Source organism: Dromiciops gliroides, chromosome 3 (genome assembly GCF_019393635.1).
Source record: "Dromiciops gliroides isolate mDroGli1 chromosome 3, mDroGli1.pri, whole genome shotgun sequence".
Lineage (NCBI taxonomy): Eukaryota > Metazoa > Chordata > Mammalia > Microbiotheria > Microbiotheriidae > Dromiciops > Dromiciops gliroides.
Window position 1 is genome coordinate 549,172,047 of NC_057863.1, and position 22,039 is coordinate 549,194,085.

General features: G+C 40.3%; 1 protein-coding gene across 2 annotated transcripts in view; it reads left to right on the top strand.

Annotated features, from left to right (window-relative positions):
• ACER3 (alkaline ceramidase 3) overlaps window positions 1-22,039 on the top strand; it is a 216,768-nt gene that overhangs the window by 90,708 nt on the left and 104,021 nt on the right. For both annotated transcript variants that reach the window (XM_043998252.1, XM_043998253.1), the window contains exon 2: window positions 7,683-7,793. In XM_043998252.1, coding sequence (XP_043854187.1) covers window positions 7,683-7,793 — 111 coding nt within the window. The remainder of the gene's footprint in view (window positions 1-7,682; window positions 7,794-22,039) is intronic.

The window sequence follows — 22,039 nt, forward strand, 5'->3', positions numbered from 1 at the left end:
GAACAATTTAGTATTCCTTGTTCATGCCTTTGCTCATGTCATTCCCTACTCATCTATTTTCTGTAATACTATCTAAATCTGTACTGGACAGCTAGATGGTGCAGTAGATTGGATGGCACGCCCAGAGTCAGCAAGACCTGATTCAGACATTTACTAGCTGTGTGACCCTGGGCAAGTCACTTAACCCTGTTTGCCTCAGTTTCCTCATCTGTAATATGAACTGGAAAAGGAAATGGCAAACCACTCCAGTATCTTTGCCAAGAAACCCTCAAATGGAATCATGAAAGAGTGGACACAATTGAACAACAACAACAATCTAAATCCGTTCCTCTTCATAAAGTCTTAGTGATTCTGTTATGTATTAAATGAGCAACAGAGGAAACAGCTATATCATTTAATTTAGCAAACACTTATTAAATGCTTAATTGTATTACTTAGAAGGGAAACCCCTAATATCTCTGCTTGTTTGTGTAATTTAAGATTCTAAATGTGGATTCTAATCTGTTCCCCCAGTTTTGGGGGAAACTGACTAAAATCACTGATAAAACGAGTTTAGGTTTTTAAGGGTTTATTGGAAAATAGAAAGAAAAAGATTGAGAACAGAATTCTAACAGCCTGGCATTCCTATCTTTCCTCAAATTTCCTGTGAAGTCCTCTGCCGCCACCACCATCAAGTCAGGAACCCAAAAAAACCCCAGAGCTCTCCGTGCAGGCTCCCTCTCCTCCTTCCTGTCTCCTCCCAGAAAATAGGAGGCTCCTCGAGTTGATTGACTGGTAGCCTTGATAGACAGCACCCATGAGCAAACGTCATTTCCTGACGCCAAGGAAAAGCCACAATGTCTCTGAGGCATTTCCTCATGGTGGAGCTTTCCCACAGCAAGTCTCCAGTAGGTGGCGTCATTCCAGTCATTACATGTTGATATACATCCTTCTTCTTCAAAACCTACCTCAGGTGCCACCACCACTTCCATGATGCCCTCCCTGATTTCCCAAGCTTAAAGTGATCTCTCCCTTCCCATTCTCTAACACACCTCCCTTTGACCTTTCCTATCCATCTAACTGTACTCTAAGTTCCATTATAATTATTTGTGTACATTTCTTACCCATCATATCCACTTTAAAGTTGTAGGTTTTTATGGGCCGGGAACTCTTTCCTTTTTTTTTATCTTTGTGTCTTCTGCACAGGATTAGTAGTTGATGCATATTTGTTGAATTGAAATAACGATTTCTTCCTCTGTTCGGATTAAAATGTAATGTTTCTGAAACTTTGTGAAGAAAAGCGGACTTTGATATACTCTTAGTGGGAATATTTGAGTACTATAAAATTCACATTAACATGCACTATCAGTTTGAAACCCCTACTCTACTTCCTTGAGTAAACTCTTTACTTTAGCTAGATTGATCTTACTGCTTCCTTTCAGCCTGAAATACAACAGAACTATTCCCTTATTCACTCTATTCCTCCTCCCAGGAGTGCCTTCTTTTCTCCTCCTTATCTAAATTTTACCCATCTTTTAATGTCCAACTGTAATCTACTACCTCTGTGAAGCTTTTCTAAACTGCCCCAGCCCACCATACCTTCTTTCTGTAAACTCTTGGAACACTCATTCTGTATCATGCTTCACCTTTACTATGAAATGCCTTGTAGTGTTATTTATCTTTCTGTGTGTACACTGGAGAATATCAGTGTTGGATGGGACCTTAGAGGGCCTATCTCCTACCCAGTGCAGAAGTCCCCTTCCCCGACTCCTTTATAACCTCCTCCAGGGTAGACAAGGCATCAGCAATCATCTGAGATGCGTGTACCCTTTTAAGAATGAGAGGGAATGGAGCCAGGAGTACCCGAGTTCAAATCCGGCCCCAGACACTCAACACCCACTAGCTGTGTGACCCTGGGCAAGCCACTCAACTCCAGTTGCCTCACCAAAAAAAATAAATAAATAAATAAAATGTGTTTCCATCAAGAATGGCACCACTTCAGTGCTTCAAACTGAGCTCACAGGCTATAGGAACCCCACTGGCTCTAGTTCTCGGGAAGGATTAGATGAGATTACCTCAGACATCCCATCCAGCTCTTCAGATGCTGTTACTCTATGCCTCTGACTGAGTTACACATTGAATTCTTTGTTCTTGAAGATACAGGACTGGCAACTGACTGAGGTTCCAGATTCCCTTCCAGAATCTCAGTCAGCAAGTTAGCCTGCTTGTTTGCCAAGGTGGCACCTACTATATATATGCCAAGCACTGTACTGAGCATGTGGATAGAAAGAAAGGAGAAAATGCCCCCTGCTCTCAAGGAATATAAAAAAAATATCCCAATAGTGAAGACATACTAATATCTAGATACACAGAAGACATATACAGGCTAGAGGGAGGAAATCTGGAAGAGAAAGACATTAGAAGCTGAAGGAGGGCTGGGCAAGGCCTCCTGTGGAAAGTAGAATTTGAACAGAGCCTTGAGGGAGACCAAAAGACTAAGAAGCAGAGGTAAGGGGTCTCAACATTCTAGGTGTGGTCAGCCAATGTGAAGATGCAATAGGAGATGGAAGCCAGAGGTGGAAGGTTATGTTTGAGGAGCAGCAAATAGGCCTTTGATTTTTTTTTTTTTTTTAGTGAGGCAATTGGGGTTAAGTGACTTGCCCAGGGTCACACAGCTAGTAAGTGTTAAGTGTCTGAGGCTGAATCCGAACTCAGGTACTCCTGACTCCAGGGCCGGTGCTCCATGCACTGCACCACCTAGCTGCCCTGGCCTTTGATTTTGAAGCCTTGGAACCCTTGTTTCCCTCTCCTGTCAAAACCCCCAATTTTCACCTGTTCACAAATTGCTTTTCACTTTGCCGCAGTCGGGTCTTTTCCCCTTCCATACTGGGGAGCTGACTAAGCCACCATCCACAGATCCTCCGCCTCTCAGAGCTGGATTTTGCTGCCCTCTGCTGACTGATTTAAAAAACAACCACCAAATACTGGCCCCTTAACTGCTTTCAAATGAATTCAAAATGTATTCATCGCCTAATATGTACAGGGTCCTTTGTTGGGCATTGGGGAAACAGCTCAAAGAAATCACAGTCTCTTCCCTCAAAGAGCTTGCAGTCTAAAAGATGATAAAAGACATATAACATAGTCATTCAACAGACATTGAAGTGCTTGGTGAATATAAAAATAATAATAATAATAGCTAGTAATTATATGACACTTTAAGGTTTGCAAAGCACTTTACACATATTATCTCATGTGTGATCCTCACAACAGCCCTACAAAGTAGTTGCTATTATTATCCCCATTTAATAGATGAAGAAACTGTAGCAGACAGAGATGAATTGACTTGCCCAGTATCACACAGCTAGTGAGTATCAGAGGTCAAATTTGAACTCAGGTCTTCCTGACTCCAGTGTTTTATCTACTTCGTCAATGAGTTTTCCTGTGGTTTTTTTTTAATGAACTGTCATGTAAGAGAGAATTGAAAACTGTGCTAAAACTGAGAGTACATTCATTCATCACTTCTTCTTTAGATATGTGACCCATCATTTTGTCCCAGAAGAAAATGAAACTCGCTCTTCCCCAAATCCTGCCTATGTTCTTTTCGGAGGTGGGCCAATTGATTGTTTGACTTTCTGAGCTAATACCTTCCTAGATTTCCATGTTAAGCTGACTTCTCCATAAATACTAAGGTCGGTTCCTCAACCTTCTTTGCATTCCCGCTTAACTCAGGCCCTCTTGTCTGGGCTGTGATGACAGCTTCCTAATTCTCTATCTGCCTGCTTCTTGTTGATTACTCATACCAATGCCCAGGGTTATCCCTCCCCAGCTCCCAAATCTATAGGGCCTTCCCACTGACAAAGAATGGACTATACATTCCTGAGTGCTGCTTTCAAGGCCCTCCCAAGTCTGGACCTGCCCTGCCTTTCTGGCCCCATCTCACACTGTTTCACTTAGTACATTCTTTGTTGTCCAGTTTGCTACCCTGACTATCCCCTGCCCCTTTCATACCATGCACCCCTGTCTGCAACAAATTGCCCTTTCCCTTCTCAATCTCCCTGACTTCTCCTTCTGGATTATTTTCCTTCCATGGGGATCCAAGTTGGGCACAACCTCCTCTAGGAAATCTTCCCTGACTTCCCTTTTCAGCTGGAAGCAATCTCTCTCGTTTCAATCTCTCATAATACTTTTGGGTACTTTGCTCTTATCACATTCTAATTTATTTTGTAGTTATCCCTATTAAATGGTAAGCCATTTTTCATCTTTATATATATATATATATCCAACTCAAGCAATGCACATGGTAGACATGTAATAAATGCTTGTTGACTGTAATGAAAGAGACTTGTATAGGGAGTCCCAAAGTATAGCTTTCGATCTTAGCTCTTACTAGCTTTGTGAGTGACCGTTTTAATTGACATGGTATCTTTACTATTTGTTGAATTTTTTAAAGGGGCATAACATCTGTATTTTCCCCAGAGCTCAAGGCCTTCTCTTGTCCTTGATGCTTCCTCAGAAAAGTGATTGTAAAATTTCTCCCCTTAGTTGTAGGTGGTTAGACTCTGCTGAGTAGGCTCTGTCCTGTTGTTCGAATATACTTTCCTGCTTTCTTTTCTTGTTATCATCTCAATCTCCTTCTCCCTTGATATTTCATTCTCATAAGCCATTCCCATTTGATCCTTTCTTCAGGGACAGAAGAGAAAAAGAGATTAAATGCCTTTGCCTTTTCAAGGACTTCTCTATTATTAGCTTTTCCTTCCTGTCCGTGAGGGGTGGGACCACATGTTCTCTTTATCTCTCTCTGTAGTACTACATATAAGGAAAATTCCCCTAGATTCCGGCAAGTTGCTTCTCCTTTCCAATGTCAGCTTTTCTAATTTTTATAGGATCATAGGCTTTAGAGCTAAAAGGGACCTTAAGAGGTTATCTAGTACAATATCCTCCTTTTACAAATGAAGAAACTGAGGCCCAGAAAGGGGAAGTGATTTGCACTTGGGATGCCTCTCCATCCCCATTTCTGCCTACAAGAATCCTAGATTTATATTGTTAGAGACAGAAGGCAGTCATAGGTATAATATGACCCACCCCTGTCATATTTTAGAAAAAGAAACTAAGGCCAAGGAATAGGGAAATTATTTACCCAAGGTCACACAATAGAACACAGGTCTTCTCCCCACTATATCCACTCTTTTCACTATGCCACACCATCTTACAAATTTTAGACTTGTAAAGAAAGTCAAAGGTCATCCAGGCCAGGATCACCCACATCCTACTGCTGTACAGCTTCCCTGACAAAGGGTCATCCAGCCATTGCTTGAACACTTCCAGTAGATGGAGGTTTACTATCTTGTCAGAATCAAACCAGTCCCTGATCTGTCCTCTCCAATCAGAAATAATCTTCCCTGCCTTGGAATTTTCATAATATTCTGTACTTCCCTTATGTACCTTAACAGTCTACTTTTATTACAGTTATTTGTGTTCTTGTCTTCTCTTTACCACCACATTTTTAAGCTTATTTTTATTTATTTTTTGTTACAGTTTAAGTCCCAAAGTACTGCCTCCCTCCCTCCTTCCTGTCTCTGCATTAGAGAAGGCTACCATTTCTCTGTCTCTCTCTCTCTCTCACACACACACACACAGATGTACACACATGAGTATACATACATATATGAAACCATACAATACATACTTCTATTGATCAGTTCTTTTTATATAAATATTTTATTATTGTCCAGTTACATGCAGAGATGGTTTTCAACATCTGTTTTTATAAGATTTCTAGTTTCAAATTTTTCTTCCTCCCTCTCTTCCCTCCCTCATCCCCAAGACAGCAAGCAATCTGATATAGGTTATAAATGTACAATCACATTAAACATATTTCTGCATTAGTCATGCTGTGAAAGAAGATCAGTTCTTCAATTCTTTCTCTGGAGGTGGATAGCACTTTTCCTTCATAGGTCCTTTGTAGTTGTTTTGAATATTTATAATATTCAGAATAGCTTAGTCATTCAGTTGCTATTACTATATACCACATTCTCTTGGTTTTGCTCATTGAACTCTTCATTATCTCATGCAAGTCTTTCCATGTTTTTCTAAAATCAACCTGCTCATCATTTCTTATAGCACATATCCCACCAAATTGTAAGCTCACGAAGGTCAAGGAGTGCGTTAATAGCATCTCATTGAGCTTTGCATGTCCCTCACTATATGGTATAGTGTCTTGTAAAAAACAGATGCTAATAACTGTCAAATTTATACTTGTGAATTTTAAAGGATCCAGTCAGTAAAGGATAAAATGGTTCATAAATATAAAATCCAAGTTTTAATGGGCTTTTCTTCCTTATTAAAGCACTTAGAAGATGGCATTGGAGTCTAGATCCTCTAATTGCAGATCTCTTGCTCTTTCTATTATGCTACACTGCCTGTAGATGTTTTATAATCATTTAGTCAAACAACATAGATGGAAACCTTTCTTTCAACCAGAAGTTCTTTAAATTGTTGGTAAGGGAGTCAGGGAATCTTCCATTATACTTAGATTATTTGAATAACAATCAAAAAAAGCTTAATCCTGATAGTTATATTATTGAGCTTTTCTATTTAAGAAATTCCTGGCAAAATATTTTTATTCCTCCATTTGTATAACATCATCACTTCTTGCCTTTAAAATTATAGTTTGTTATCTGATAAATGGGTTCTGTTTGGAAATGTCTGTAGAAAGTCAATTTAAGCTTGGAAAAAGGTGGTGTCTCCAAACTACATGGAATGGGTTCTTATAAGGCAGTTAGTGGCACAACAGATAGAGAACTGTGCCTAGAATGAAAAAGGCCTAAGTTCAAATGCGGTGCACGCTAACTTTGTCACCCTAGCAAGTCACTTAACCTTGGATTGCCTCAGCTTTCTCAACTGTACAATGTTGCAGGCTTGTTGTGAGGATCACATGACATTTGTGCAAGTGCTTAGCACAATGGCCAGCACAAATGAAATACTGTATCACTGCTTGTTCCTCTGCCCTTCCCTTGTTTTATGAGGTATTAAGCTCCCAGTCCCTGGAAATATTCTAGCGGAAGCTGCATGGCCACTTTTCAGAGATGTTGTCAAGAGGAGTCAGACTGCAGGTGTGGGTCTCCCTGGATCACCTGTGCCCATGCTGTGATGAGGAAGAGCTGTAAAATGACTGACTGAGAGTCAGCCTGGTAGATAAGAGGAATGGAGAATAGGCAAGTAGATAAAGGGATGGCCTTGGAGTCAGGGAAACCTGGGTTCAAGTTCTGCATCTCTCCTATATTGTCAGGCTGACCATGGACAAGTCACTTCCTCATTTAACTCCTCAAGATAAAAATTACAGATGAACTGTGAATGTGTGTTGGTACAGGGAAATTCTATACGAGGAGTCCCCTAAACTTCTAAGTCACCTGACCAGACCCAAACTGTGAAGGAGAGAGTCCTCTTATTGGATGTTGTCAAGTAGAGATGAGCTAGCGTAATGATCGTTTGTCAGGGGTGTTGCAGAAGGGGTCCATGCTCCAGCTGAGGACTGAGCTAGATGACTTCTGAGAGGTCCCTTTCATTTGTGCAATGGCTGCTAGAATGACCGTAAGATCTCTTTCCCTCTAGAACTACAGGAAACATTTGGTGAGGGAATTGATATCTTTATTTAATGCTTTATGGATTAATTCTTCATCTCTTCTTTGGTCTGCCTGCCACAGGGAACACACTGAGTAACCTGATTATGATACTACCTCCAATCTGCGGTGCCATTCAGACAGTCAGGGATGGACTGGAAAAGCGATACACAGCTTCCTATTTGGCTATTACAGGTAAATTGGGATATTACAGGTGTGGGCGGGATTTCCCATGAAGTCAGTGATCATCTGCTGCATTGGCGTGGCCTTTTTGTTTTCCCATCTATAAAAGTGAATGGGGGCAGCTAGGTGGCACAGTGGATAAAGCACTGGTCCTGGATTCAGGAGGACCTGAATTCAAATCCAGCCTCAGATACTTGACACTTACTAGCTGTGTGACCCTGGGCAAGTCACTTAATCCTCATTGCCCTGTCAAGAAAAAGAAAAGTGAGTGGTCTGTGTGACCCTGGGCAAGTCACTTAACCCTCATTGCCCAGAAAAAAAAGAAAAGAAAAGAAAAAGTGAATGGTCAAACTTTGACATTGGGAGCCTGTTAAGAAAAACTAAGGCTCACGTTTTCATGTTCCTAAATGAAAACCTGGGGTTGGTCTGATTTTTTGATTTTGAGGTTGTTGGGGTGTTTTTTTTAAGTGGATGGATACTTATATTCTGAGGCAGTAAAATGAAAAATTTCTGGCCCTCAGTCTCTGACCCAGCACAACATGAATTTGGAAGTTTGTACATAGCGTTCTTTATGCAGATTTACAGAAGCGTTTTTAAGAAGTCCTCAATCACTACCAAATAGCTTAATACCCTTCCAGTTTTGAAGCTATGGCATGTACTCAAATAAACAAACAAGGAGATGAAAATTTCAGAGGAGTTGGATCAAAAGGACATTTTTCTCCTAGCTACTGCCTCTCTCCTTTTGGGTTCAGGCACATAATCATATACTCTGAGCTTGAAGAGTCCCAAGGATACCTAGTCAGCAAGCATATACCTGCCAAGTACCAGGCACTGATCTGTCTTCTGGGAGGTACAATGACAAGTCAAACAGCCCCCTCCTCACAAAGAGTTTGCAATTCTATCCGGGAAAACAACATTTACACATATAAGTAAATAGAAATAGGTACATAAATACAGAGTGAGGGAGGTGAGGGCAAGGGATGTGGCTAAAGAAGGGTCTTATGTGGGAGATAGCACTTGAACTGACCTTTGAAGGGAGCTTTGGTGATGAGGAAGTGCATTGCATTACAGGCGTGTAAAGACACGGAGATGGGAGATGGAATGATGCCTGTAAGAAGAACAACAAAGAGACCAGTTTGGCTAGAGTGCAGGGAGGGGACTAGTGTGTCATCAGACTGAAAAGGCAGACTGGAGGCAGGTTGGGAAATTACATCCTAGCTGTAATGGGGAGTCGCCAGAGCTTTTTTGAGAAGAAAAGAGCACTTACTAGCTGTGTGACCCTGGGCAAGTCACTTAACCCTCATTGCCCTGGGAAAAAAATAAAGAAAAAGAGAAGGAAAAAGACATGGTCAGACCTGTGCTTGCAGAATATCACTTCCAGTAGCTGTGTGGAGAACATATTGGAGAGAAAAAAGAGAAACTTCAGGCAGAGAAAATGATTAGGAGGCTCTTGCAGTAATCCATTCTGTTTCAAAACAGGAGCCTCCAACAGGCGTTACAACATCCTCCTAAAGTGGCCACCTGGACTATAAACAATTCTTGACTAGGTTTGGTGGCCAACCTTCTGGTGAGGAGCCTTTCTCAATTGAGCTAGGCTACTCCTCAGACGGGAGACTCACAGACTCACTTCATCATGGAATAGCTCTTTTTAAAACCTTTTCCTCCCTCCTCAAACCACAGTTCTTTCTTCCTCTGCCATCTCAGCTAAGAACCATAATTCTTATTTCACTGAAAAAAAATGAGGCCATTCTCTGAGATCTGTCTCTTCTCCCCCATCTCACAACACTCAGGTTCTTTCTTTCACTATCTCAGACCTCACTGCTGTTTCATATGAAGAGGAAAAAACCTTTCTCCTTGCCAAAACCAATCCCTTTACATGCACAAGTGATTCCATTCCATACCATTTTCTCCCAAAGATTGCCCTTACTGTAATCCCTACTCTTTCACTGAGAGGCCTTTCTTTGCCTCATACTGAGACTTATGAAAAGCCTTAGCTTAAAAGGCAAAGGTCTCTCTCACTGCATCCGGGGCCATCTCCAGCCATCCTGATATGCCACTGGACCCAGAAGGCTCTGGAGGAGAGAGTGAGGCTGGTGACTTTGCACAGCCTTTCCTCAACTCCAATTCACTGCAAGTCATGACATTACCTTCCTGATGTCATGGTTCTTTTTGAGAACAAAGGACAAACAATGACTACTTAGTAATCTTGAACTGTTTTATTTATACTGGCTGATTCTCTACTGCCTTCAAACATACCCATGTCTCCCCATCCCCCCCCCAAAAAAATCCTCATTTAATCTTTCCCCTGTAGCTATCATCCAATATTTCTCTCCCCTTTGCTGGCAGAACTCACTGAGAAGACCTTCTACATTAGATGTCTCCATGACCTTTAGTTCTCACTCACCTATTTCGCAGCATGGCTTCTGATCTGATTATTCATCAGAAATTACTCTTTCCATAATTACTACCGATCTCTTAATTGCCAAATCTAAAGGACTTTTCTCACTCCTCACCCTTCTTGACTCCTCTGCAGCCTTTGACATTTTTGATCACGCTCTTGTCCTTGATGCTCTCGTCTAAGTTTTTATGACACTGTTCTTTCCTGGTTCTCCTTCTATCTGTCCACCCTTTCACTGTCTCCTTTGGTGGATCTTCATGTCATGCCTGCTAACAAGGGGGGCCCTATCAGAGTTCTCTTCTGGACCCTTTGCTTTTTTTCTTCTAAGCTGTCTCACTTAGTGCTTCTATGGTTTCAGTTAACTCTATGCAAATGATTCTCAGATCTTCTTGTCTATCCCTAGCCTCTCTCCTGACCTTCAATCTCCTCTCCAACAACTACCTTTTAGATATCTTGAACATGTTAAAAAAAATGAACTTCTCTTTTCCCCCAAACCCTCCCCTCTTTCTACCTTCCCTGTGACATCTAGGGTACTGCCAGGCTTCCAACCTAGATGTCATCTTCTATTCCTCCCTCTCTCTCTTACCTCCCCCACTAAATCCCCAATCAGTGGTCAAATCCTGTCATTTCTACCTTTGCACCACCTCTCAAATATGCCCCACTTTTCTCCTCTGATATTGCCACCACCCCAGGGCCAGCTCCCATCATCTCAGACCTTGAGTGTTGCAGTGGTTTGCTACTCAGTGTCCCTGCCTCGAGTCTCTTCCCAGCTCCAGTCCATCTTCCACTTAGCTTTCAGATTGATTTTCTGAAAACGCAGGCCTAACCCTATCACCCCCTTGTTCAATAAACTCCAATGGCTCCCTATTACCTCTAGGATAAAACATAAAATCCATTTCTCTTCCAAAGCCTCTGTTTACCTTTCCAGTCTTATACTTTTTCCATGTATTATATAATCCAGTGACACTGGGCTCAGTGACTGACACTCTATCTCCTGACTCCAAGTGTTTTCACCGGCAGACTCCCATGTCTGTCGTGTCCTTCCACATCTTGGCTTCTTTGGCTTCCTTCAAGTCTCAGCCAAAGCCCCACCTTCTAGAAAAAGTCTTTCCCAATTTGCTTTAATCCTAAAGCCTTCCTTCTGAGATAACGAGATCAACTGCAACATTCACAAGCATTTGTTAAGTATAATTTGGATGAACAGTCCTAAAGTCACACAAGTTGTTCTTTGTGGGTATGGTTTTAATGTAGGGATAAACTAAAAGGGACATTTGAAGGCTTTGAAGCCTTCTTTTGAATACATAGGCCCTTATTTTCCCGAAGGGGCTTGAAAGTCAAGAGAGTCAGGCTCTTTTCTCTGCTGTGCCACCACATAAATGTGTGTGACTTCCTTTCTCTGGATCAGTCCTCTGTAAAAGTCAGGAGTTGTATGAGGCCATCTCTAATGCACCTTCCTCCTCTAACATTCTTTGTTCTGTGTTCTAATTTTCTTTGAAATTCTATGATCAATTGTTATTTCTAACTCTGATGCCAATATCCTTTCAGTGAATAAATGAAATTGACAAGCAGAAGAACTAAGCTATAAAATAGATGAAACAAACCTAAAAAAATAAAAGAAACAAAGCAAAAATTTTGCTGCCTCTTCACAATTCAAAACCAAAGCAAGAAGGCACTGAAGGGGTAAAAGAACAAATACACAGTAATTTCCTGAACAAAGGGACCATTGGAAATTCTTTAGATGGAGGAATATAATTGATTAATTTCCATGTGATGGTAACCTGTAGTCAGCCACTATCTTGGCTGAATCAAACTAATATAAGACTAATCAGAGATGATCTGAATTGCTATGCCCTTTCTGTACAGAGAATGTGTTAAAAAAAACTAGTACAGGGCATAAAAGACCAATTACCTTTTAAATGGCCACAATTACCATTAGTAATGAAAGAAAAATAAAATCAATGTACCATGGTGTCAAGGGCTTTCTGAAATAGTTTGTGAATCTTTCTAACTCATTTATTTGCTTTTTTATCTCCTTCTGGCTACTGGACGCTGAATCAGTGAACAACAGTTCATTCATTCAGCACCTGAGAAAGCTACATGGAGAAATAATCAGAAAATCATAGAGTTGCCAGGGAACTTAGGGATAGACCACTTGGTCACAGAATCCCAGTGGTGAAAGGGACTTCCAAGGCTCTCTATTCTAACTCAGACTTGAACAAGAATCCTCTTGTGAGAAACAGCTGCAGACCCCCTTCTCAAAATAAGTTCTTTCAGAGAAGGCAGTCTGCACCTGTTTCTCACACCCTCTATAACATCTCTGATAGGTGGTCTTGTAGCTTGTGCTTGTCCAGTGGCCTCCCATTCCACTTTTATAGAGGTTTAATTATTGGGATTTTTTTTCTCATGTAAAGCCAACATTTCCCTCTCGTAAGATTCCACCCATTTTCCCCACATCTACTATCTGGAGCCAAACAGAACAAATCTAATTCCTATGCCATGTGACAGCTCTTCAGACACTTGAAGACAGCCTTCTTGTTGTCCCCACCACCACCACCACATGCTGATTCTTTTCTTCTCCAGGCTAAGCATTCCTAGTTCTTTCCACTGTTACCATGATCTTGAATCCTGGTTCAGAGAAAGGATAGGTGGTCTTACTAACTAAATTCTACAGAGAAAGTCAGTCCCAAAGTGGTCAAAAGTTCTTAAGAATCCTGGGGAAAGGGGCAGCTAGATGGCACAGTGGATAGAGCACCGGCCTTGGAGTCAGGAGTACCTGAGTTCAAATCTGGCCTCAGACACTTAACACTTACTAGCTGTGTGACCCTGGGCAAGTCACTTAACCCCAATTGCCTCACTAAAAACAAAAAACAAAAACAAGAAAAAAGAATCCTACAAAAAGAAGTGTGGAAAAATAGAGACACTAATGTATTATTTGTAGAACTGTGAACTAGTCCAATCATTCTGAAGAACAAGTTGGAACTGTGCCCAAATTGCTATAAAATTGTGTTTATCCTTTGGCCCAGCAATACCACTAGTATTTGTATCTCAGAGAGATTAAAGAAAATGTAAGAGGACCTATTCGTACAAAAATATTTATAGCAAGTCTTTTTGTGGTGGCAAAGAATTGGAAATCTAAGGAATAACCATCAGCTGGGGAATGACTGAACAAGTTCTAGTATATGATTGTGATGAAATACTATTGTGCTATAATAAATGACAAAGGGGTGGTTTCAGAAAAACATAGCAAGATTTATGTGTACTCATGCAAAATGAAGTGAGCAAAACTAGGAGAATAATGTACATAGTAACAGGAATTTTTTAAATGGTAATTTTTTTCCAATAAGATATAAAAACAATTTTTAACCTTTGGTTTGTTTGGTTGTTTGGGGGTTTGGGAGGTTTTAGGGGTTTTTTTTTACAAATTTGAGTTCTATATTCTCTCCCACCCTCCTTGAAAAAGTAAGCAGTTTGGTACAGATTATACATGTGCAGTCATGCAAAACATATTTCCATATTAGTGATGTTGTGAAAGGAAACACAGACCAAAAACCCAAGAAAAATAAATATAATAAAAAACTGTATGCTTTGATCTGAATTCAGAATGCATCAGTTCTTCCTCTGGAGGTGGATAGTATTTTTCATCTTAAGTTCTTCAGAATCGTCTTGAATCTTTGTATTGCTGAGAATACATAAGTCATTCCCACTTGATCATTGCACAATATTTCTATTACCATATACAGTGTTCTTCTGGAAAGTAACAGCAATATTGTGAGGATGATGAATTGTGAAAGACTTAGCCACTCTAGATGACTCAAGACAATTCCAAAGAACCCATGATAAAAATTGCTCTCTACCTCCAGAGAGAAAATAGATAAATTCTAAATGCAGATTGAAACATTTTTTTTACTCTCTCTGTATTTTGTTTGTGTTTTCTTTTGCAGCATGGCTAATGTGGAAATATGTTTTCTATGACTTCATATGTATAATCATTATCAGAATGCTTGCCTTCTCAAGGATGAAGGAGAGGAATAGGAGGGATGGAAAGGATTTGGAATTCAAAATTTTAAGAAATGATTGTTAAAATTTTTTACATATAGGGGCAGCTAAGTGGTGCAGTGGATAGAGCACCAGCCCTGGATTCAGGAGGACCTGAGTTCAAATCCGGCCTCGGACACTTAACACTTACTAGCTGTGTGACCCTTTGGCAAGTCACTTAACCCCAATTGCCCCACAAAAAAATTTACATATAATTGGGGAATATTTAACAAAATAAATAAAAATAATTTTAAAGGGAAAAAATAAAAGAAAAACTGTTACTAGGTGTGTATCCCAAAGAAATCAAAGGAAAAGGACAAGGACCTATATATACAAAAATATATCAGCTCTTTTTGTGTTAGCAAAGAACTGGAAATGGAGGGGATAATCATCAGTTGGGGAATAGCTGAACAAGTTGTGGTATATGATTGTGATGGAGTACTATTGTGCTACAAGAAATAATTGGGGCGGGCAGCTAGGTGGCACAGTGGATAAAGCACTGGCCCTGGATTCAGGAGAACCTGAGTTCAAATGTGACCTCAGGCACTTGACACTTACTAGCTGTGTGACCCTGGGCAAGTCACTTAACCTTAACTGCTCTGCAAAAAAAAAAAAGAAAGAAAGAAAAAGAAAAGAAGAAAAAAAAACCAGGAGGGTGGTTTCAGAAAAAAACATAGCAAGACCTGTATGAATTGATGCAAAGTGAAGTAAGAAGAACCAGAAGATCATTATATACAATACCACCAATGCTGTAATGATGATCAACTGTGAAAGACTTGGCTACTGTGATCAGTACCATGATCCAAGACAATTCCAAAGGACTCATGATGAAAAAATGCTTATTAACTCTGAACTTATTAACTTATTAGCTCTGAATGCAAATTGAAGTATACTTTTCTCACTTTATTTTTTTGCTTTTTTTTACAACATGGTTAATATGGAAATATGTTTTCATGATTCCACATGCATAATTGATATATTATTTGCCTTTCCAGTAGGTGATAAAGAAGTGGGAGAGATAGAATTTGGAACTCAAAATTTAAAAAGAAAAGAATGTTAAAAATAAATAATAATTTGTTTGGTTTTGGTTTTTTTGTTTTGTTTTGTTTTGTTTTTTTTAGTGAGGCAATTGGGGTTAAGTGACTTGCCCAGGGTCACACAGCTAGTAAGTGTTAAGTGTCTGAGGCCGGATTTGAACTCAGGTACTCCTGAATCCAGGGCCGGTGCTTTATCCACTGCGCCACCTAGCCGCCCCAAATAATAATTTTTTAAAAAAAGAAATTGAAGCCAGAGAGAGAGGAAGTGACTGCCATGTCCTGTGCTTGCAAATCAGTGCTTTTAGCATGTGATAAGGACATAAAAACAACTTCAGTGTGACATAATGGATAGAGGCTGGCCTTGAAGCCTTTAATAATAATGATAATGATATAACTAACATTTATATAGTGCTTGCTAAGTGCCAGGCACTGTTAAGCACTTTACAATTATTATCCCATTTGATCCTCCCAACACTCCTGTGCCATGAACAGTAAGGAGACTTGTCTGAGTAGAGGAGGAAAGAGTGGCTGTTGAGGAATAGTGGGCAATAAGATGAGCTTAGAGACGCAGTATGGAGGGGCATGGGAGGACTTCCTGGCAGATTTCCCACAATGAAATGGGCTGTCTTGAGGAAGTAGTGATTTCCCCTTCACTGGGTGATCATGTGTCAGGTCTTGTTTATGAGCTAGATTGGATAATAGCTGGGATTCTGTGATCTAAATACACTACCCACAGACTATGATTCCCTTAACTATTAACCCTAAAAGATCAATCTGGTTAGTATCTCAGTTTTTAGAAAAAAAATTAATCCAATTAAAAATATTAACCATCTACTATGTATAAGCCATTGGGTCCAGAATACATAGGGATAACTGTGATGTAAGGAAGTGCAAGATAATGGCAAATGGCAGGTCTAGGGAAAGTACTATGGGAAATATAAAGAGGGATAGATTATTTTTACCCAAAGGGAGATGGGTGTAATGGAGAGGGAAGGATCAAAGATGACTCTGAAATAGTAAGCTTTGGTGACTGTGAGGATAGTAATGAATTAGAAGAATTGTAAGAGACTTAGAATCAATAGAATTAGAAGAGTTGGGTGGAAGGGCAGATTTAGGTGAGAAAATGGGGGGAGGTAATTTTGGATATGTTGAACTTGAGTCGGTCAGTCACTCGCTTAATAAACATTTATTAAGAGCCTACTATGTGCCAGGCACTATGCTAAGCAATGGGAATACAAAGAAAGGCAAAAGTTAATCTCCGCTTTCAGGGAGCTTACAATCTAATGGGGGAAACACCATGCAAATATCTATGTGCAAACAAGCTACATATGGGATAAATTAGAAATAATCACCAGAGGAAGGTATTGGAATTGAGGCAGATGGGGAAAGGTTTCCTGTAGATAGAACATGTGATTTTAGCTGGGACTTGAAGGAAGCCAGCAAGGAAGGAGGCAGAAATGAGGAGATAGAGCTTTCCAGGCATGGGGGACAGACAGTGAAAATTCCCAGAACTGAGAGACAGAATGTTTTGTCCAAGGAACAGCAAGAATGTCAGTGTCACTGTATCTCCGAGTACATGGAGTTGTAAGTTTAAGGTGTAAAAAGACTGGGGGGGGGGAGTAGGTTATAAAGGGCTTTGAAAGCCAAAAAGAAGATTTGCTTTTTTGATCCTAGACTTATTGAATTGGGGGAGGCAGTAGTATGGTTAGACCAGTACTCATTTAGGAAGATCACGTGATAGCTAAGTGGAGGACAGACTTGTTGCAGAGAGACCAACCAAAAGGCTGTTAGAATAGTCAAGGGCTGAGGGTGTGAAAGTCTGCAACAAAGTGTCAGAGGAGAAAAGGAGACATATATAAGAGAAGGTAAAATCAACAGGCCTCGGCAACATACTGGATTGGTAGGGATGGGGAGGGTGAGAGTGAGTGAGAAATCAAGGATGAGATAGTATCCACAATAGTAATAAGGGAGTCAGGAAGAAGGGTGGGTTTGGGGGAAAAGATAATGAATTGTTTTGAACATGTTGATTTTAACATATCTGTGCCTAGGACATCTAGCTTGAGCTATCCAGTAGGTGGTTGAAGATGTGAGAGAGGAGGTTGGAAGAGAGGTTTGTCCTAGATGAGTGGATTTGAGAATCGTTGAAATAGAAATGGTCATTGAAACCGTGGAAACAGATGAAATCACCTAGTGAAATAGTATAGAGGGAGAAGAAAAGAGGGCCCAGGACAGAACCCTGTAGACCCCCTTCATTGCAGACCTCATATGCATAAAGATCTGGCAAAGGAGACTGAGAAGTAGCAATCAGAAAACCAGGAAGAAATTAGTGTCACAAAAATCTAGAGAAAAGAGATTGTCAAAAGCTACAGAGGGGTCAAAAAGGATGAAGACTGAAAAAATTACATTAGATTTAACAATTGGGGCAGCTAGGTGGTGCAATGGATGAAGCACCAGCCCTGCATTCAGGAGGACCTGAGTTCAAATGTGGCCTCAGATACTTGACACTTACTATCTGTGTGACCCTGGAAAAGTCACTTAACCCCCATTGCCCTGCCTCCTCCCCTCCCCCCCCAAAAAAGATTTGGCAATTAAGAGATGAGAGTGTATTCAGTTGAATGATGAGGTCAGAAGCTCCAAAGAATGAAGAAAGTGAGAGGAAAGCGCCTATTGTAGATGGCCTTCCAAATGGAGGCAGATACAAGTATGGGCCTAAAGTTCTGCAAAGAGGTTGGGAACAGAGATAGGGCTTTATGAATTATTCAAGTACATAATTTAATCAGCATGTACTATTACACACTATGTGCTTGCTAGCACTGGAAATACAAAGGCAAGGGGGAAAAAAAAGCCCTTGCCCTCAAGGAATTTGTTTTACTGGGAGGCAACAACATAGAGAAATATGCACTGTAGACTCACTGTATAGGGTATTGCATATGTATGCAACCAAGTCCCATCACGAAGGCCTGATCCCAGAAGGATCAATTTCTCATTTTCTTTGTTTATTGCCCCTCTTGGATTAATGCAAGGAAGTATCCAAGTTTAAAACTGAGATGCAATTTATGTCTAGAATGACCTGGAGCTGGGTGACAAGGTCCTCATACCCTGTACAGGTATACAGTATGGTTATGGGGCATGGGACAAGCCTTTATTTCAGCCTAGGAAAAATGCATAAAGCACCACCCAGTAAGGACTTAAAGGAGCCTCTAAATAGATTGATGTGATGATTTAATCAGTGGGAGTAGATAAACTCACCAATTAAAGAGTACAGACAAGAGAAGAGGATCAAGGACAGAACCTTAAGGTACATGGAAGGAGGGTGTAAGATGAGGACCTTGCAAAGTAAACAGAATTGGGGGCGGCTAGGTGGCGCAGTGGATAGAGCACCGGCCCTGGAGTCAGGAGGACCTGAGTTCAAATCCAGCTTCAGACACTTAACACGTACCAGCTGTGTGACCCTGGGCAAGTCACTTAACCCCAATTGCCTCACTAAAAAAAAATTTTAAAACCCCAAAGTAAACAGAATTGAGAAATTCAGGAGGTATGAGAGCCCGAAGAGTGCTGTACTTTGGAAGCCAGGGGAGAAGAGTTTCAAGAAGGAGGGGCTGAGCTACAGAGAAGAAAAGGAGAAAACAAACAGAAAAAAAAAGGCCACTGAATTTAGTGATAAGATCCTATTTCAGAAGAGCAGTGGGAGCACAACAGATTGTGAGGAGCTGAAGAATGAGTAGGTGAGGAGGATGGAGAAGCAGGGAGTTTAGATCACTCTTTCTAGTTGGCAATGAAGGGGAAGAAACAGGGTGATAGCTTGAAGGGGTAGAAGGGCCAAGGGAAGGTTGTGTGTGTGGGGGGGGTTTCAGTATAATGAAAAATTGGGCTTATAACCAGGAAGAGATATTTAGAAAGGATATTGAAGATGCCCAAGCCAAGAAATGACTGAGCAGTATCGTGGAGGAGCCTGGGGTAGATGAGATGGAAGCAGTAACAGTGAGCAGTGAGCTTGTGGGGAGTAACAGAATACTGACTAATCATTAAAAATAGCAAGAAATAATGTCTTTGGAGCCAAAGAGCTCTTTTAGATAGGTTAAATGCGATGTGATTAGAACTTGATAAAGACATAAGGGTTATACTTTTAGCCTTGAAATACTGAGGCAGCACTTTACATTGAAAAGAGCACTGAGGGGAGCAGCTAGGTGGCACAGTGGATAAAGCACCGGCCCTGGATTCAGGAGGACCTGAGTTCAAATATAGCCTCAGACACTTGACACTTACTAGCTGTGTGACCCTGGGCAAGTCACTTAACCCTCATTGTCCCACAAAAACAACAACAACAAAGAGCACTGAGGAAGGATCTGAGTTTGAATGCCAGCTCTGCTGCTTTCTTATCTATGTGGCCTTGGGCAAGTCCCTTAACCTCTCAGGGCCTCAGTTTCTTCATATGCAAAATAAGGGCACTAGAGACTAGGAGACCCCTAAAATCTCTGGTGGCCCTAATTCTATCATATGATGCATAAAATAAGCAAATACTTTAGGGTTAGTACTTACAATTCATTAGAGTCCTGTATATAGAACTAACTAAAAGAACTAGGTTTTAATTAGAAGGTGTAGGTAGTAAGCCAGCTTGGAGAAGATGTTTACCATTGGTGAAAAAATTTTAAAAGAATTGGTACTTATTGTGTACGTTTTGTTTCTGCGTTTCTGCCTTTGCTGGGATAACTGATTCTTGGAAGTCTACTGTTGAGAGGACCTTAGAGAATATCTAGTCCAGGCCCATGGTGTCTTAGATGCAAAAACTGCAACATCTCCCCAACTCCATCCCAAATTAAAATGATTTCCCAAGATCACATTGATGCTTTATGGTTGAAACAGTTCTCCTCACTCCTAGGAGGTCAGGAATTTTTCTATGACACCATAGAAATTTCAAGAGAAATGTATGAAGCTCTTGCTAGGTACTATAGTATTCATTGATCAAATGCCATATGTGAAGGTGTTTTGTAAAATGTAACAGCACATAATAATAAAAGCAGTAGAAGGGACTCCATCTTTTTAGGTCAGAAACAAAGATTTGGAAATTTTAAAGAAAAATATTTAATACAAAGCTGGATTGAGTTGCCCTTCATGATAGCTTTATTATGTCCGAAGAATTGTTCTGTTGAGGGAGAGACAATATTGAACATCTTACTTTTTCCCTTTTATTATTTTCCAAATTCAGTTATAAAATCAGAAACAATACCCTTCCTTCTGCCATCTTTTGGCCTACTGAAAACATTCTTTTATTCCTGAAATTGTGGCTTTCTTGGATTTGAATTCATTGCAAAAGCTACCTCTGATTTTGTCCTTACACAAAGATAACAGGCTGCATAACATCCTAGGAACCACGCTGAAAAAGGCAAGGGGAAGGATAGGATACAGGACTGGAGAATGAAAAGTCCTGGGTTCTAGTGCCAATTCTACCACTAGGTTACTTTTTTACTTTGAGCAAGTCAGTCTCAAATTTCTGAGGTTTCAATTTGCTCTTCTGTAAAATGGTCTCAGCCCCCCCCCCACCTCCCCCTGCTGACATTCCATGTTCTTTGCTCTCTTCCAGCTAGCTCTAAGATCCCTTCCAGTTCTGCATTATGGGTTCTGAAATCCTTCTCGGCTCTCCAGTTGTGACATTCTATAATTAAAGTCACTACCAAGTGATACTTGTTGAATCTTCTAAGTAGTTGAGTTAACATTTATAAACCATAGGGGTCTAAATGTAAAGTGTGATTGCTCAAGTGTGTTTTTTAAAATGTTAAAACATCTTCTGAAGATAGATCTTATTTCAGCCTTAAATGATAGCTTCATTTTCATCACAAGATACATAAATAAACTTACCCTTATTAAAATGAGTCATGCAGACTTAATTGACTTCGGTGGAGCTTCTCAATTGCTATTTTGGTGGTATGCTTTCATAAAGAAGTTGCTGTTTACTGGACAGCCTGAAATATTTTCTTGTCTTTGAAACATACCAATTTCCCCAAGACACAGGCCTGATAAACATAATTACTTTAATTTTTTTTTGCTTTTCTGTTTCACTTGATTTTCTTTCCCATATTTCATATATCTAGAAGCCATTTCCCACTCCAGTTTTAGCAAATTGCTAAAATATCAAAATTCTCTTTCTTTTTTTCCCCACTTCCCACATCCCTCCTCCTAGAGCATAGTACCTCCTTCTGGTTCAAAGGGCAGCTCTCCCCTCAAAACCACATCTACTACCTAAGTTCCAGAAGGAAAAAAATTAGATATGATTCAAGTATATTAGACTTTAAAAGTTAAAGCAGAGAGTCAATATTTCATTTACTCATAGAACATCAGCATTAAGATGCATCATAAAAAATGTAAGCCAGCTAAAATCAATCTTAGAGCATAAAATAAATGCCCATGTGAAAGATAACTTCAAGATTTCAAGGCTAACCCTGTCATTTTGCAAATGGGAAAACTTGTGCTCAGGGCGGGTCAGTTGACTAATTATTGGCAGGTTCAGGATTTTAATCTGTATCTCCTGACTAACAGAAACAGAAAATACAATAAGAAAACTTAAGATGGGAGGTAGCTTTTAGCTAGAGGAATCAGAAAAGGTCATGGAGGTTATAACACCTGAGTTGAACCTTGAAAGAAGAGAAGGATTTCAGGAAGCAAAATTGTTGAGGGTATTTTTCAAGCATGTGAGATGACCCACACAAATTCACAGAAGTAGGAGAAAGTAGGCCCAAACTGAGGACCAGACAGTCAAGCAACAGATTTTTTCACCAGTCACTATGTGTAAG